This window comes from Punica granatum, chromosome 1, assembly GCF_007655135.1.
Source record: "Punica granatum isolate Tunisia-2019 chromosome 1, ASM765513v2, whole genome shotgun sequence".
In the NCBI taxonomy this organism is placed as follows: domain Eukaryota; kingdom Viridiplantae; phylum Streptophyta; class Magnoliopsida; order Myrtales; family Lythraceae; genus Punica; species Punica granatum.
Window position 1 is genome coordinate 22007487 of NC_045127.1, and position 13001 is coordinate 22020487.

Below are 13001 nucleotides of genomic sequence, written 5' to 3' on the forward strand. Positions count from 1 at the left end.
TACTCCAAAAGCCATAACTAGGGGAAAATCTGACCCTGCATGGGCACATTGCAAAGAAGTACCATCAGCAAATGGAAGGAAGGGTCTGTTATGCTTGTACTGTTCAAAGGTTCTCGCCGGTGGCGGTATAAATCGATTTAAACAACATTTGGCGGGATTAAAAGGGAATGCGGAGACATGTAGGAAGGTATCAGATCCTATTCGATATGCAATGCAGGAACATCTGGCTGGACACATAATGGAAAAGAAAAGGAAGCGTGATATGTTAGATGAGCAAAATCCATACCGACCACATTATAAAGCTCATGAGGAAGATATGTATGCACCCTCCGAGCATGATGATGAGATAGAAGAAATTGCACATCTTCATTCAAAAGCAAAAGGGAAGGCAATTCAAGCTACTCAATCAAAAGCAGCGATGCCAAAAATTAATTCATACTTTCAACCGAGAACAACATCGGGAGCTCAAAGGACACTCAAGAGTGTTTTGCAAAGCAAAGAAGTCAACGAGAAGTGTGATCTTGCCATTTCTAAGTGGATGCTTGCCACAGGTATACCGTTTAATACGGTTAATTCCCCTTATTACCAGCAAGCAATCGATGCCATTACTAGCATGGGGGCAGGTTATAAAGGTCCGGGCTTTCATGATCTTCGGGGATATTTATTGACAAAAAATGTTGAGGAGGTAAGAAAGTATGTCGATAGCTACCGATCTATTTGGAAAGAGACGGGCTGCACGATAATGGCAGATGGATGGACATACCAATGCAGGAGAACTCTAATTAACTTTTTAGTTTATTGTCCTAAGGGGACTGTTTTCTTGAAGTCTGTCGATGCTTCAGATGCTTCAAAGACGGGGGAGATGCTTTACAAATTATTTCGAGAGGTGGTCTTATTTGTCGGTCAAGAGAATGTTGTTCACTTTGTGACAGACAATGCCGCTAACTATGTGGCTGCTGGTCACTTGTTGGAGCAAGAGTTCAAGACGATATTTTGGTCTCATTGTGCGGCTCATTGCATTAATTTGATTCTTAGTGATATTGGTAAGTTGGATGAGGTGAATGATATTGTGACTCATGCTGCGAAGATTACCAAGTACATCTATAATCATTGCTTTTGCATTGAATATGATGAGAAAATTTACTGGTGGACGAGAGATTCTTCGCCCTGCTCCAACTCGTTTTGCCACGAATTTCATTGCATTGCAGAGTATATTGGCACAACAAAATGCATTGAGGGCTATGGTAACATCTAGTGAGTGGACTAGTTCAATCCATGCAAAGGAAAATAAAGCAAAGGAATTTGTGAAATTGTTATTTCTGGAGACTTTTTGGTCTGAATGTGCAACCATAGTGCAGATTAGTGAACCTCTTGTTCGTGTATTACGTATTGTTGATAGTGATGAAAGGCCTGCGATGGGATATCTGCTTGAAGCAATGTACAAAGCTAGGGAAGAGATGTTGAAAAGATTCAATAGGAGAAAGAAGAAGCTTGAGCCATATATTAACATTCTTGATGCTCGATGGGATAGGCAACTGCACAAGAACTTGCATACTGCTGGGTATTGGTTGAATCCTAAATATCAGTATGACTTGACCGAGATAGAGAAGAATAGAGGAACGGTTTCTGGTTTGTTGGATGTTATAGAGAGATATTCTTATGGAAAGCCCTCATTGCAAACAAAATTGACGAGTGAAATGAAGATTTTTAAAAATGCTGAAGGTGATTTTGGACGAGTATCTGCAGTATCTGATCACACCGTGATGGCTCCGGGTATGTTGTAAAAATTATTTTCAATCATTATTTCTTACTTTATTTGAATTTGTTCATTTTCTTATTGTTATTTTCTTTATTTATATCTAGATGAGTGGTGGATGTGGTATGGCTCGAGAGCACCAAATTTACAAAAGTTGGCTATTCGTGTTTTAAGCCAAACTTGTAGTGCCTCGGGTTGTGAGCGGAATTGGAGTTTGTTCGAGCATGTTCATTCTAAGAAAAGGAACCGACTTGAGCATCAACGTTTGAATGACCTTGTTTATGTCCATTATAATTTGAAGTTGCAACAAAGGTACATACATATTGCTTCTTTCCATTTTTTCTTTTACTTTACTATATATTGTTTCTCATATTTGAAGATTTGCTTTGCTTTGAAACTTTGATGATCTATTGCAACTTGCAACATGTAAGTATACATGAGATACTTGTTTTGTAGGAACTACTTCAAGGGTAGAAATTACGACCCAATTGATTTCGAAAAGTTCGCTTCTTATTCTACTTGGGTACTAGAGGATGAGCCAACGACCCTATCAAATGAAGAATTGCGAACATTTAGACGAGATTTGCAAATGTGCATTCAAGAAACTGGAAACGATGGTACTAAATATTCTTATTTCATTTCGATTATCTTCATGATATGATGAATATTTAAATTTCATTTTTAAGAAGTTATATTCCTTGTCAGATTTGTTGAATTTGAATTTGGAAGATCTTGATATGGGTGATGAGGCTGAAGATAATATTGATGGAGGGAATGTCAATGACCGAGGCCAAGAAAATATATTTTTTGGAGCTCCTGAAGCACCAAATGATGTTGCAGCTGAAGACAATATTCGTGAAAATTATGGTGGAGATTGGAGTGCATGGAATTGCTGATGAAATTAATTCGCCTGTCAAATGTTTTGTCGTGGTTTTTCTTTGATGATTTTATATTTTCTGCAAGTTAGATGGACTTGTTTCTTTGGTTTTCCAATGAGACAGCTATATGTACTTCCGCAATGTACTCTTGGGGGTGGGTTAACAGCTTAATAGCAAACATGCATCATGGTTGGTTTTTGGTTTGTGGACACGGCTATGCAGATTCTAACATGTTGTTTTGGTTCTGGTGCTGCATTAAAGCTCTATAAGGGAAAAAGAGAAAAAAAGAAACATGACTGATTCAGGAAGGAGGAACTAAGGAGGAAGAAAAAGAAAAGAAATAGCTAAAGAAATGTAGCAATGTACTGAGGAAAGGTTCCTCAAATATATTTCTCATTTTTATATTATTATTTTTAAATAATAAATATTTATTTATTTTTTAATTAAATATGCGGTCCGACCCATCGAACCCCGGTTGAACCCATAAACCCGTGACCCCATACCTCGGCCGGTTCGATGTCCGGTCCGGTTCTGATAACACTGTTCATAGGCCAACATATAGTCCATCACAATGTACTGGAAGTGAGAACTAGATTCCTCAGAAACAGCTACCGATGAATGATACTTTGAGTTTGCTATAACTCTTTGTTTTTAGTATATCGTTAGGGTTTAGCCGTGTTCTGTTCCCTTCTAGTCTCAATTCAGATTTAGGCGCCCGAAATCGTGATCCGCGATGTGTCAATGACGCTGAGGATTTTCAGCCCATATCTATATCAACAACCCCAAGCCAAAAGAAGCATATCTTGGATATATTATGGAAATATTCTCGTGATGTGGATGGGAAAGAAGAGATGTCTTGATCCATAGACTGAGAATATTATTATCTTAATAAGGTAATACATTTAATATAGTAAAAATTATTTTTAGTATTATATATGACTAGGAATTTTAGTTCGAGTCAAGAGTTTAAAGTTTCCGATTTTGGAATAATTACATATTTTGCTTTAGGAAGTAACATGGTAACGGCCTAGATTCTAATTTCCTATTTTAGAATTTTAGTTCTCTTGGGCCTATATATAGTCCATCTCAATGTACAAGAAGAGAGAACTAGATATTTCAGAAACAACTACTGATGAATGATACTTTGAGTTTGCTATAACTCATTGCTTTCAGCATATCGTTAGGGTTTAGCCGTATTTTGTTCCCTTCCAGTCTAAATTCAGATTTAGGCGCGAGAAATCGTGATCCACGCAGTGTCAATGACGCGGGAGATTTTTAGCCCATAACTGTATCCACAAGCCCAAGCCCAAAGAAGCATATCTTGGATATATTAAGGAAATATTCTCGTGATGTGGATGGGGAAGATGAGATGTCTTGATCCATAGACTGAGAATATTATTATCTTAATTATGTAATATATTTAATATAGAAAGAAATATTTTTAGAATTATATATGACTAGCGGTTTTAGTTCGAGTCAAGAGTTTAAAGTATCCAATTATGGAATAATTACTTATTTTGTTTTAGGAAGTAATATAGTAACGGCCTAGATTCTAATTTCCTATTTTAGTTTCTTAGTTCTCTTAAGCCTATATATAGTCCATCTCAATGTACAAGAAGAGTGAACTAGATATTTCAGAAACTACTAATGATGAATGATACTTTGAGCTTGCTATAACTCTTTGGTTTTAGCATATCGTTAGGGTTTAGCAGTGTTCTATTCCCTTCGAGTCTAAATTAAGATTTAGGCGCGAGAAATCCTGATCCGCGCTGCGTCAATTAGGCGGAGGAATTTCAGCTCATATCTGTATCAACAAGCCCAAGCCTAAAGAAGCATATCTTGGATATATTAAGGAAATATTCTCTTGATGTGAATGGGGAAGATGAGATGACTTGATCCATAGATTGAGAATATAATTTTCATAATTACGTAATCTATTTAATTTAGATAGAAATATATTTAGAATTATAATTTACTTGTAATTTTATTTCGAGTCAAGAGTTTAAAGTTTCCAATTTTGGAGTAATTACTTGTTTTGTTTTATAGATTTACATAGTAACGGCCTAGATTTTAATTTCCTATTTTAGTTTCTTAGTTTTCTTTGGCCAACATATAGTCCATCACAATGTACTGAAAGTGAGAACTAGATTCCTCAGAAACAGCTACTGATGAATGATACTTTAAGTTTGCTATAACTCTTTATTTTCAGTATATCGTTAGGGTTTAGCCCTGTTCTGTTCCCTTCCAGTCTAAATTCAGATTTAGGCGCGAGAAATCATGATCCGCGCTGTGTCAATGACGCGGAGGATTTTCAGCCAATATCTGTACAACAAGCCCAAGCCCAAAGAAGCATATCTTGGATATATTATGGAAATATTCTCGTGATGTGGATGGGGAAGATGAGATATCTTGATCCATAGACTGAGAATATTATTATCTTAATTAGGCAATACATTTAATATAGTAAAAAATATTTTTAGAATTATATATGACTTGGAATTTTTGTTCTAATCAAGAGTTTAAAGTTTCCAATTCTGGAATGATTACTTATTTTGTTTTAGGAAGTAACATAGTAACGGCCTAGATTCTAATTTCCTATTTTAGTTTCTTAGTTCCCTTAGGCCTATATATAGTCCATCTCAATGTACAAGAAGAGAGAATTAGATATTTCAGAAACAGCTACTGATGAATGATACTTTGAGTCAGCTATAACTATTTGTTTTTAGCATATCGTTAGGGTTTAGCCGTGTTCTGTTCCCTTCCAGTCTAAATTCCAGTTTAGGCGCGAGAAATCGTGATCCGCGCAGTGTCAAGGACGCGGAAGATTTTTAGCCCATATCTGTATCAACAAGCCCAAGCCCAAAGAAGCATATCTTGGAAATATTATGGAAATATTCTCGTGATGTGGATGGGGAAGATGAGATGTCTTGATCCATAGACTGAGAATATTATTATCTTAATTAGGTAATATATTTAATTTAGAAAGAAATATTTTTAGAATTATATATGACTAGCAATTTTAGTTCGAGTCAAGAGTTTAAAGTTTCCAATTTTGGAATATTTACTTATTTTGTTTTAGGAAGTAACAGAGTAACGACCTAAATTCTAATTTCCTCTTTTAGTTTCTTAGTATTCTTAGGCTTACATATAGTCAATCTCAATGTACTAGAAGAGAGAACTAGATACATCAGAAACAACTACTGATGAATGATACTTTGAGTTTGCTATAACTCTTTATTTTGAGCACATCGTGAGGGTTTAGCCGTTTTCTATTCCCTTCGAGTCTAAATTAAGATTTAGGCGTGAGAAATCTTGATCCGCGCGGCGTCAATGAGGCGGAGGATTTTCAGCTCATATCTGTATCAACAAGACCAAGCCCAAAGAAGCATATCTTGGATATAATTAGGAAATATTCTCTTGATGTGAATGGGGAAGATGAGATGTCTTGATCAATCGATTGAGAATATTATTATCTTAATTACCTAATATGTTTAATTAAGATAGAAATATATTTAGAATTATAATTTACTTGTAATTTTAGTTCGAGTCAAGAGTCTAAAGTTTCCAATTTTGGAGTAATTACTTGTTTTGTTTTAGAAAGTTACATTGTAACGGCCCAGATTTTAATTTCCTATTTTAGTTTCTTAGTTTTCATAGGCCAACTTATAGTCCATCACAATGTAGTGGACGTGAGAACTAGATTCCTCATAAGCAGCTATTGATGAAAGATACTTTGAGTTTGCTATAACTCATTGTTTTCGACATATCGCTAGGGTTTAGTCGTGTTCTGTTCCCTTCCTGTCTAAATTCAAATTTCGGCGCGAGAAATCGTGATCCGCGCTGCGTCAATTGTGCGGAGGATTTTCAGCCCATATCTGTATCATCAAGCCCAAGCCCAAAGAAGCATATCTTGGATATATTAAGATAACATTCTCGTGATGTGGATGGGGAATATGAGATGTCTTGATCCATAGACTGACCTAGATTCTAATTTCCTATTTCAATTTCTTAGTTCTCTTAGGCCTATATATAGTCCATTTCAATGTACAAGAAGAGCGAACTAGATATTTCAATAACTACTGTTGATGAATGAAACTTTGAGTTTGCTATAACTCTTTGTTTTCAGCATATCGTTAGGGTTTAGCCGTGTTCTATTCCCTTCTAGTCTAAATTAAGATTTAGGCGCGAGAAATCCTGATCCGCGCTGCGTCAATGAGGCGGAGGATTTTCAGCTCATATCTGTATCAACAAGCCCAAACCTAAAGAAGCATATCTTGGATATATTAAGGAAATATTCTCTTGATGTGAATGGGGAAGATGAGATGACTTGATACATAGATTGAGAATATTATTATCTTAATTACGTAATATATTTAATTTAGATAGAAATATATTTAGAATTATAGTTTACTTGTAATTTTAGTTCGAGTCAAGAGTCTAAAGTTTCCAATTTCTGAGTAATTACTTATTCTGTTTTAGAAAGTTACATTGTAACGGCCTAGATTTTAATTTCCTATTTTAGTTTCTTAGTTTCATAGGCCAACATATAGTCCATCACAATGTAGTCGACGTGAGAACTAGATTCCTCATAAGGAGCTATTGATGAAAGAAACCTTGAGTTTGCTATAATTCATTGTTTTCATCATATCGCTTGTGTTTAGCCGTGTTCTGTTCCCTTCCAGTCCAAATTCCAATTTAGGCTCGAGAAATCGTAATCCGCGCTTCGTCAATGGCGCGGAGGATTTTCAGCCCATATCAGTATCAACAAGCCCAAATCCAAAGAAGCATATCTTGGATATATTATGGAAATATTCTCGTGATGTGGATGGGGAAGATGAGATGTCTTGATCCATAAACTGAGAATATTATTATCTTAATTAGGTAATACATTTAATTTAGAAAGAAATATTTTTAGAATTATATATGACTAGCAATTTTAGTTCGAGTCAAGAGTTTAAAGTTTACAATTTTAGAATAATTACTTATTTTGTTTTAGGAAGTAACAAAGTAACGGCCTAGATTCTAATTTCCTATTTTAGTTTCTTTGTATTCTTAGGCCTATATGTAGTCCATCTCAATGTACTAGAAGAGAGAACTAGATACATCAGAAACAACTACTGATGAATGATACTTTGAGTTTGCTATAACTCTTTGTTTTCAGCATATCGTTAGGGTTTAGCCGTGTTCTATTCCCTTCGAGTCTAAATTAAGATTTAGGCGCGACAAATCCTGATCCGCGCTGCGTCAATGAGGCGGAGGATTTTCAGCTCATATCTGTATCAACAAGACCAAGCCCAAAGAAGCATATCTTGGATATAATTAGGAAATATTATCTTGATGTGAATGGGAAGATGAGATGTCATAATCAATAGATTGAGAATATTATCATCTAAATTACGTAATATATTTAATTTAGATAGAAATATATTTAGAATTATAGTTTACTTGTAATTTTAGTTCGAGTCAAGAGTCTAAAGTTTCCAATTTCTGAGTAATTACTTATTCTGTTTTAGAAAGTTACATTGTAACGGCCTAGATTTTAATTTCCTATTTTAGTTTCTTAGTTTCATAGGCCAACATATAGTCCATCACAATGTAGTCGACGTGAGAACTAGATTCCTCATAAGGAGCTATTGATGAAAGAAACCTTGAGTTTGCTATAATTCATTGTTTTCATCATATCGCTTGTGTTTAGCCGTGTTCTGTTCCCTTCCAGTCCAAATTCCAATTTAGGCTCGAGAAATCGTAATCCGCGCTTCGTCAATGGCGCGGAGGATTTTCAGCCCATATCAGTATCAACAAGCCCAAATCCAAAGAAGCATATCTTGGATATATTATGGAAATATTCTCGTGATGTGGATGGGGAAGATGAGATGTCTTGATCCATAAACTGAGAATATTATTATCTTAATTAGGTAATACATTTAATTTAGAAAGAAATATTTTTAGAATTATATATGACTAGCAATTTTAGTTCGAGTCAAGAGTTTAAAGTTTACAATTTTAGAATAATTACTTATTTTGTTTTAGGAAGTAACAAAGTAACGGCCTAGATTCTAATTTCCTATTTTAGTTTCTTTGTATTCTTAGGCCTATATGTAGTCCATCTCAATGTACTAGAAGAGAGAACTAGATACATCAGAAACAACTACTGATGAATGATACTTTGAGTTTGCTATAACTCTTTGTTTTCAGCATATCGTTAGGGTTTAGCCGTGTTCTATTCCCTTCGAGTCTAAATTAAGATTTAGGCGCGACAAATCCTGATCCGCGCTGCGTCAATGAGGCGGAGGATTTTCAGCTCATATCTGTATCAACAAGACCAAGCCCAAAGAAGCATATCTTGGATATAATTAGGAAATATTATCTTGATGTGAATGGGGAAGATGAGATGTCATGATCAATAGATTGAGAATATTATATCTAAATTACGTAATATATTTAATTTAGATAGAAATATATTTAGAATTATAGTTTACTTGTAATTTTAGTTCGAGTCAAGAGTCTAAAGTTTCCAATTTCTGAGTAATTACTTATTCTGTTTTAGAAAGTTACATTGTAACGGCCTAGATTTTAATTTCCTATTTTAGTTTCTTAGTTTCATAGGCCAACATATAGTCCATCACAATGTAGTCGACGTGAGAACTAGATTCCTCATAAGGAGCTATTGATGAAAGAAACCTTGAGTTTGCTATAATTCATTGTTTTCATCATATCGCTTGTGTTTAGCCGTGTTCTGTTCCCTTCCAGTCCAAATTCCAATTTAGGCGCGAGAAATCGTAATCCGCGCTTCGTCAATGGCGCGGAGGATTTTCAGCCCATATCAGTATCAACAAGCCCAAATCCAAAAAAGCATATCTTGGATATATTATGGAATATTCTCGTGATGTGGATGGGGAAGATGAGATGTCTTGATCCATAAACTGAGAATATTATTATCTTAATTAGGTAATACATTTAATTTAGAAAGAAATATTTTTAGAATTATATATGACTAGCAATTTTAGTTCGAGTCAAGAGTTTAAAGTTTACAATTTTAGAATAATTACTTATTTTGTTTTAGGAAGTAAAAAGTAACGGCCTAGATTCTAATTTCCTATTTTAGTTTCTTGTATTCTTAGGCCTATATGTAGTCCATCTCAATGTACTAGAAGAGAGAACTAGATACATCAGAAAAACTACTGATGAATGATACTTTGAGTTTGCTATAACTCTTTGTTTTCAGCATATCGTTAGGGTTTAGCCGTGTTCTATTCCCTTCGAGTCTAAATTAAGATTTAGGCGCGACAAATCCTGATCCGCGCTGCGTCAATGAGGCGGAGGATTTTCAGCTCATATCTGTATCAACAAGACCAAGCCCAAAGAAGCATATCTTGGATATAATTAGGAAATATTATCTTGATGTGAATGGGGAAGATGAGATGTCATGATCAATAGATTGAGAATATTATCTTAATTACGTAATATATTTAATTTAGATAGAAATATATTTAGAATTATAGTTTACTTGTAATTTTAGTTCGAGTCAAGAGTTCTAAAGTTTCCAATTTCTGAGTAATTACTTATTCTGTTTTAGAAAGTTACATTGTAACGGCCTAGATTTTAATTTCCTATTTTAGTTTCTTAGTTTCATAGGCCAACATATAGTCCATCACAATGTAGTCGACGTGAGAACTAGATTCCTCATAAGGAGCTATTGATGAAAGAAACCTTGAGTTTGCTATAATTCATTGTTTTCATCATATCGCTTGTGTTTAGCCGTGTTCTGTTCCCTTCCAGTCCTAAATTCCAATTTAGGCGCGAGAAATCGTAATCCGCGCTTCGTCAATGGCGCGGAGGATTTTCAGCCCATATCAGTATCAACAAGCCCAAATCCAAAGAAGCATATCTTGGATATATTATGGAAATATTCTCGTGATGTGGATGGGGAAGATGAGATGTCTTGATCCATAAACTGAGAATATTATTATCTTAATTAGGTAATACATTTAATTTAGAAAGAAATATTTTTAGAATTATATATGACTAGCAATTTTAGTTCGAGTCAAGAGTTTAAAGTTTACAATTTGGAATAATTACTTATTTGTTTTAGGAAGTAACAAAGTAACGGCCTAGATTCTAATTTCCTATTTTAGTTTCTTTGTATTCTTAGGCCTATATGTAGTCCATCTCAATGTACTAGAAGAGAGAACTAGATACATCAGAAACAACTACTGATGAATGATACTTTGAGTTTGCTATAACTCTTTGTTTTCAGCATATCGTTAGGGTTTAGCCGTGTTCTATTCCCTTCGAGTCTAAATTAAGATTTAGGCGCGACAAATCCTGATCCGCGCTGCGTCAATGAGGCGGAGGATTTTCAGCTCATATCTGTATCAACAAGACCAAGCCCAAAGAAGCATATCTTGGATATAATTAGGAAATATTATCTTGATGTGAATGGGGAAGATGAGATGTCATAATCAATAGATTGAGAATATTATCATCTAAATTACGTAATATATTTAATTTAGATAGAAATATATTTAGAATTATAGTTTACTTGTAATTTTAGTTCGAGTCAAGAGTCTAAAGTTTCCAATTTCTGAGTAATTACTTATTCTGTTTTAGAAAGTTACATTGTAACGGCCTAGATTTTAATTTCCTATTTTAGTTTCTTAGTTTCATAGGCCAACATATAGTCCATCACAATGTAGTCGACGTGAGAACTAGATTCCTCATAAGGAGCTATTGATGAAAGAAACCTTGAGTTTGCTATAATTCATTGTTTTCATCATATCGCTTGTTTAGCCGTGTTCTGTTCCCTTCCAGTCCAAATTCCAATTTAGGCGCGAGAAATCGTAATCCGCGCTTCGTCAATGGCGCGGAGGATTTTCAGCCCATATCAGTATCAACAAGCCCAAATCCAAAAAAGCATATCTTGGATATATTATGGAAATATTCTCGTGATGTGGATGGGGAAGATGAGATGTCTTGATCCATAAACTGAGAATATTATTATCTTAATTAGGTAATACATTTAATTTAGAAAGAAATATTTTTAGAATTATATATGACTAGCAATTTTAGTCCGAGTCAAGAGTTTAAAGTTTACAATTTTGGAATAATTACTTATTTTGTTTTAGGAAGTAACAAAGTAACGGCCTAGATTCTAATTTCCTATTTTAGTTTCTTTGTATTCTTAGGCCTATATGTAGTCCATCTCAATGTACTAGAAGAGAGAACTAGATACATCAGAAACAACTACTGATGAATGATACTTTGAGTTTGCTATAACTCTTTGTTTTCAGCATATCGTTAGGGTTTAGCCGTGTTCTATTCCCTTCGAGTCTAAATTAAGATTTAGGCGCGACAAATCCTGATCCGCGCTGCGTCAATGAGGCGGAGGATTTTCAGCTCATATCTGTATCAACAAGACCAAGCCCAAAGAAGCATATCTTGGATATATTAGGAAATATTCTCTTGATGTGAATGGGGAAGATGAGATGTCATGATCCATAGACTGAGAATATTATTATCTAATTACGTAATATATTTAATTTAGATAGAAATATATTTAGAATTATAGTTTACTTGTAATTTTAGTTCGAGTCAAGAGTCTAAAGTTTCCAATTTCTGAGTAATTACTTATTCTGTTTTAGAAAGTTACATTGTAACGGCCTAGATTTTAATTTCCTATTTTAGTTTCTTAGTTTCATAGGCCAACATATAGTCCATCACAATGTAGTCGACGTGAGAACTAGATTCCTCATAAGGAGCTATTGATGAAAGAAACCTTGAGTTTGCTATAATTCATTGTTTTCATCATATCGCTTGTGTTTAGCCGTGTTCTGTTCCCTTCCAGTCCAAATTCCAATTTAGGCGCGAGAAATTGTAATCCGCGCTTCGTCAATGGCGCGGAGGATTTTCAGCCCATATCAGTATCAACAAGCCCAAATCCAAAAAAGCATATCTTGGATATATTATGGAAATATTCTCGTGATGTGGATGGGGAAGATGAGATGTCTTGATCCATAAACTGAGAATATTATTATCTTAATTAGGTAATACATTTAATTTAGAAAGAAATATTTTTAGAATTATATATGACTAGCAATTTTAGTCCGAGTCAAGAGTTTAAAGTTTACAATTTTGGAATAATTACTTATTTTGTTTAGGAAGGAAGTAACAAAGTAACGGCCTAGATTCTAATTTCCTATTTTAGTTTCTTTGTATTCTTAGGCCTATATGTAGTCCATCTCAATGTACTAGAAGAGAGAACTAGATACATCAGAAACAACTACTGATGAATGATACTTTGAGTTTGCTATAACTCTTTGTTTTCAGCATATCGTTAGGGTTTAGCCGTGTTCTATTCCCTTCGAGTC

General features: G+C 34.6%; 1 protein-coding gene across 1 annotated transcript; it reads left to right on the top strand.

Annotated features, from left to right (window-relative positions):
• Positions 1-211: 211 nt before the first annotated feature.
• Positions 212-2652, top strand: LOC116204424. The gene is made up of 5 exons (XM_031536495.1): positions 212-1244; positions 1354-1773; positions 1864-2068; positions 2213-2373; positions 2462-2652. Exons 1-5 carry the CDS (start codon positions 212-214, stop codon positions 2650-2652), a joined length of 2010 nt encoding a protein of 669 aa, XP_031392355.1.
• The last annotated feature ends 10349 nt before the right edge of the window (positions 2653-13001 follow it).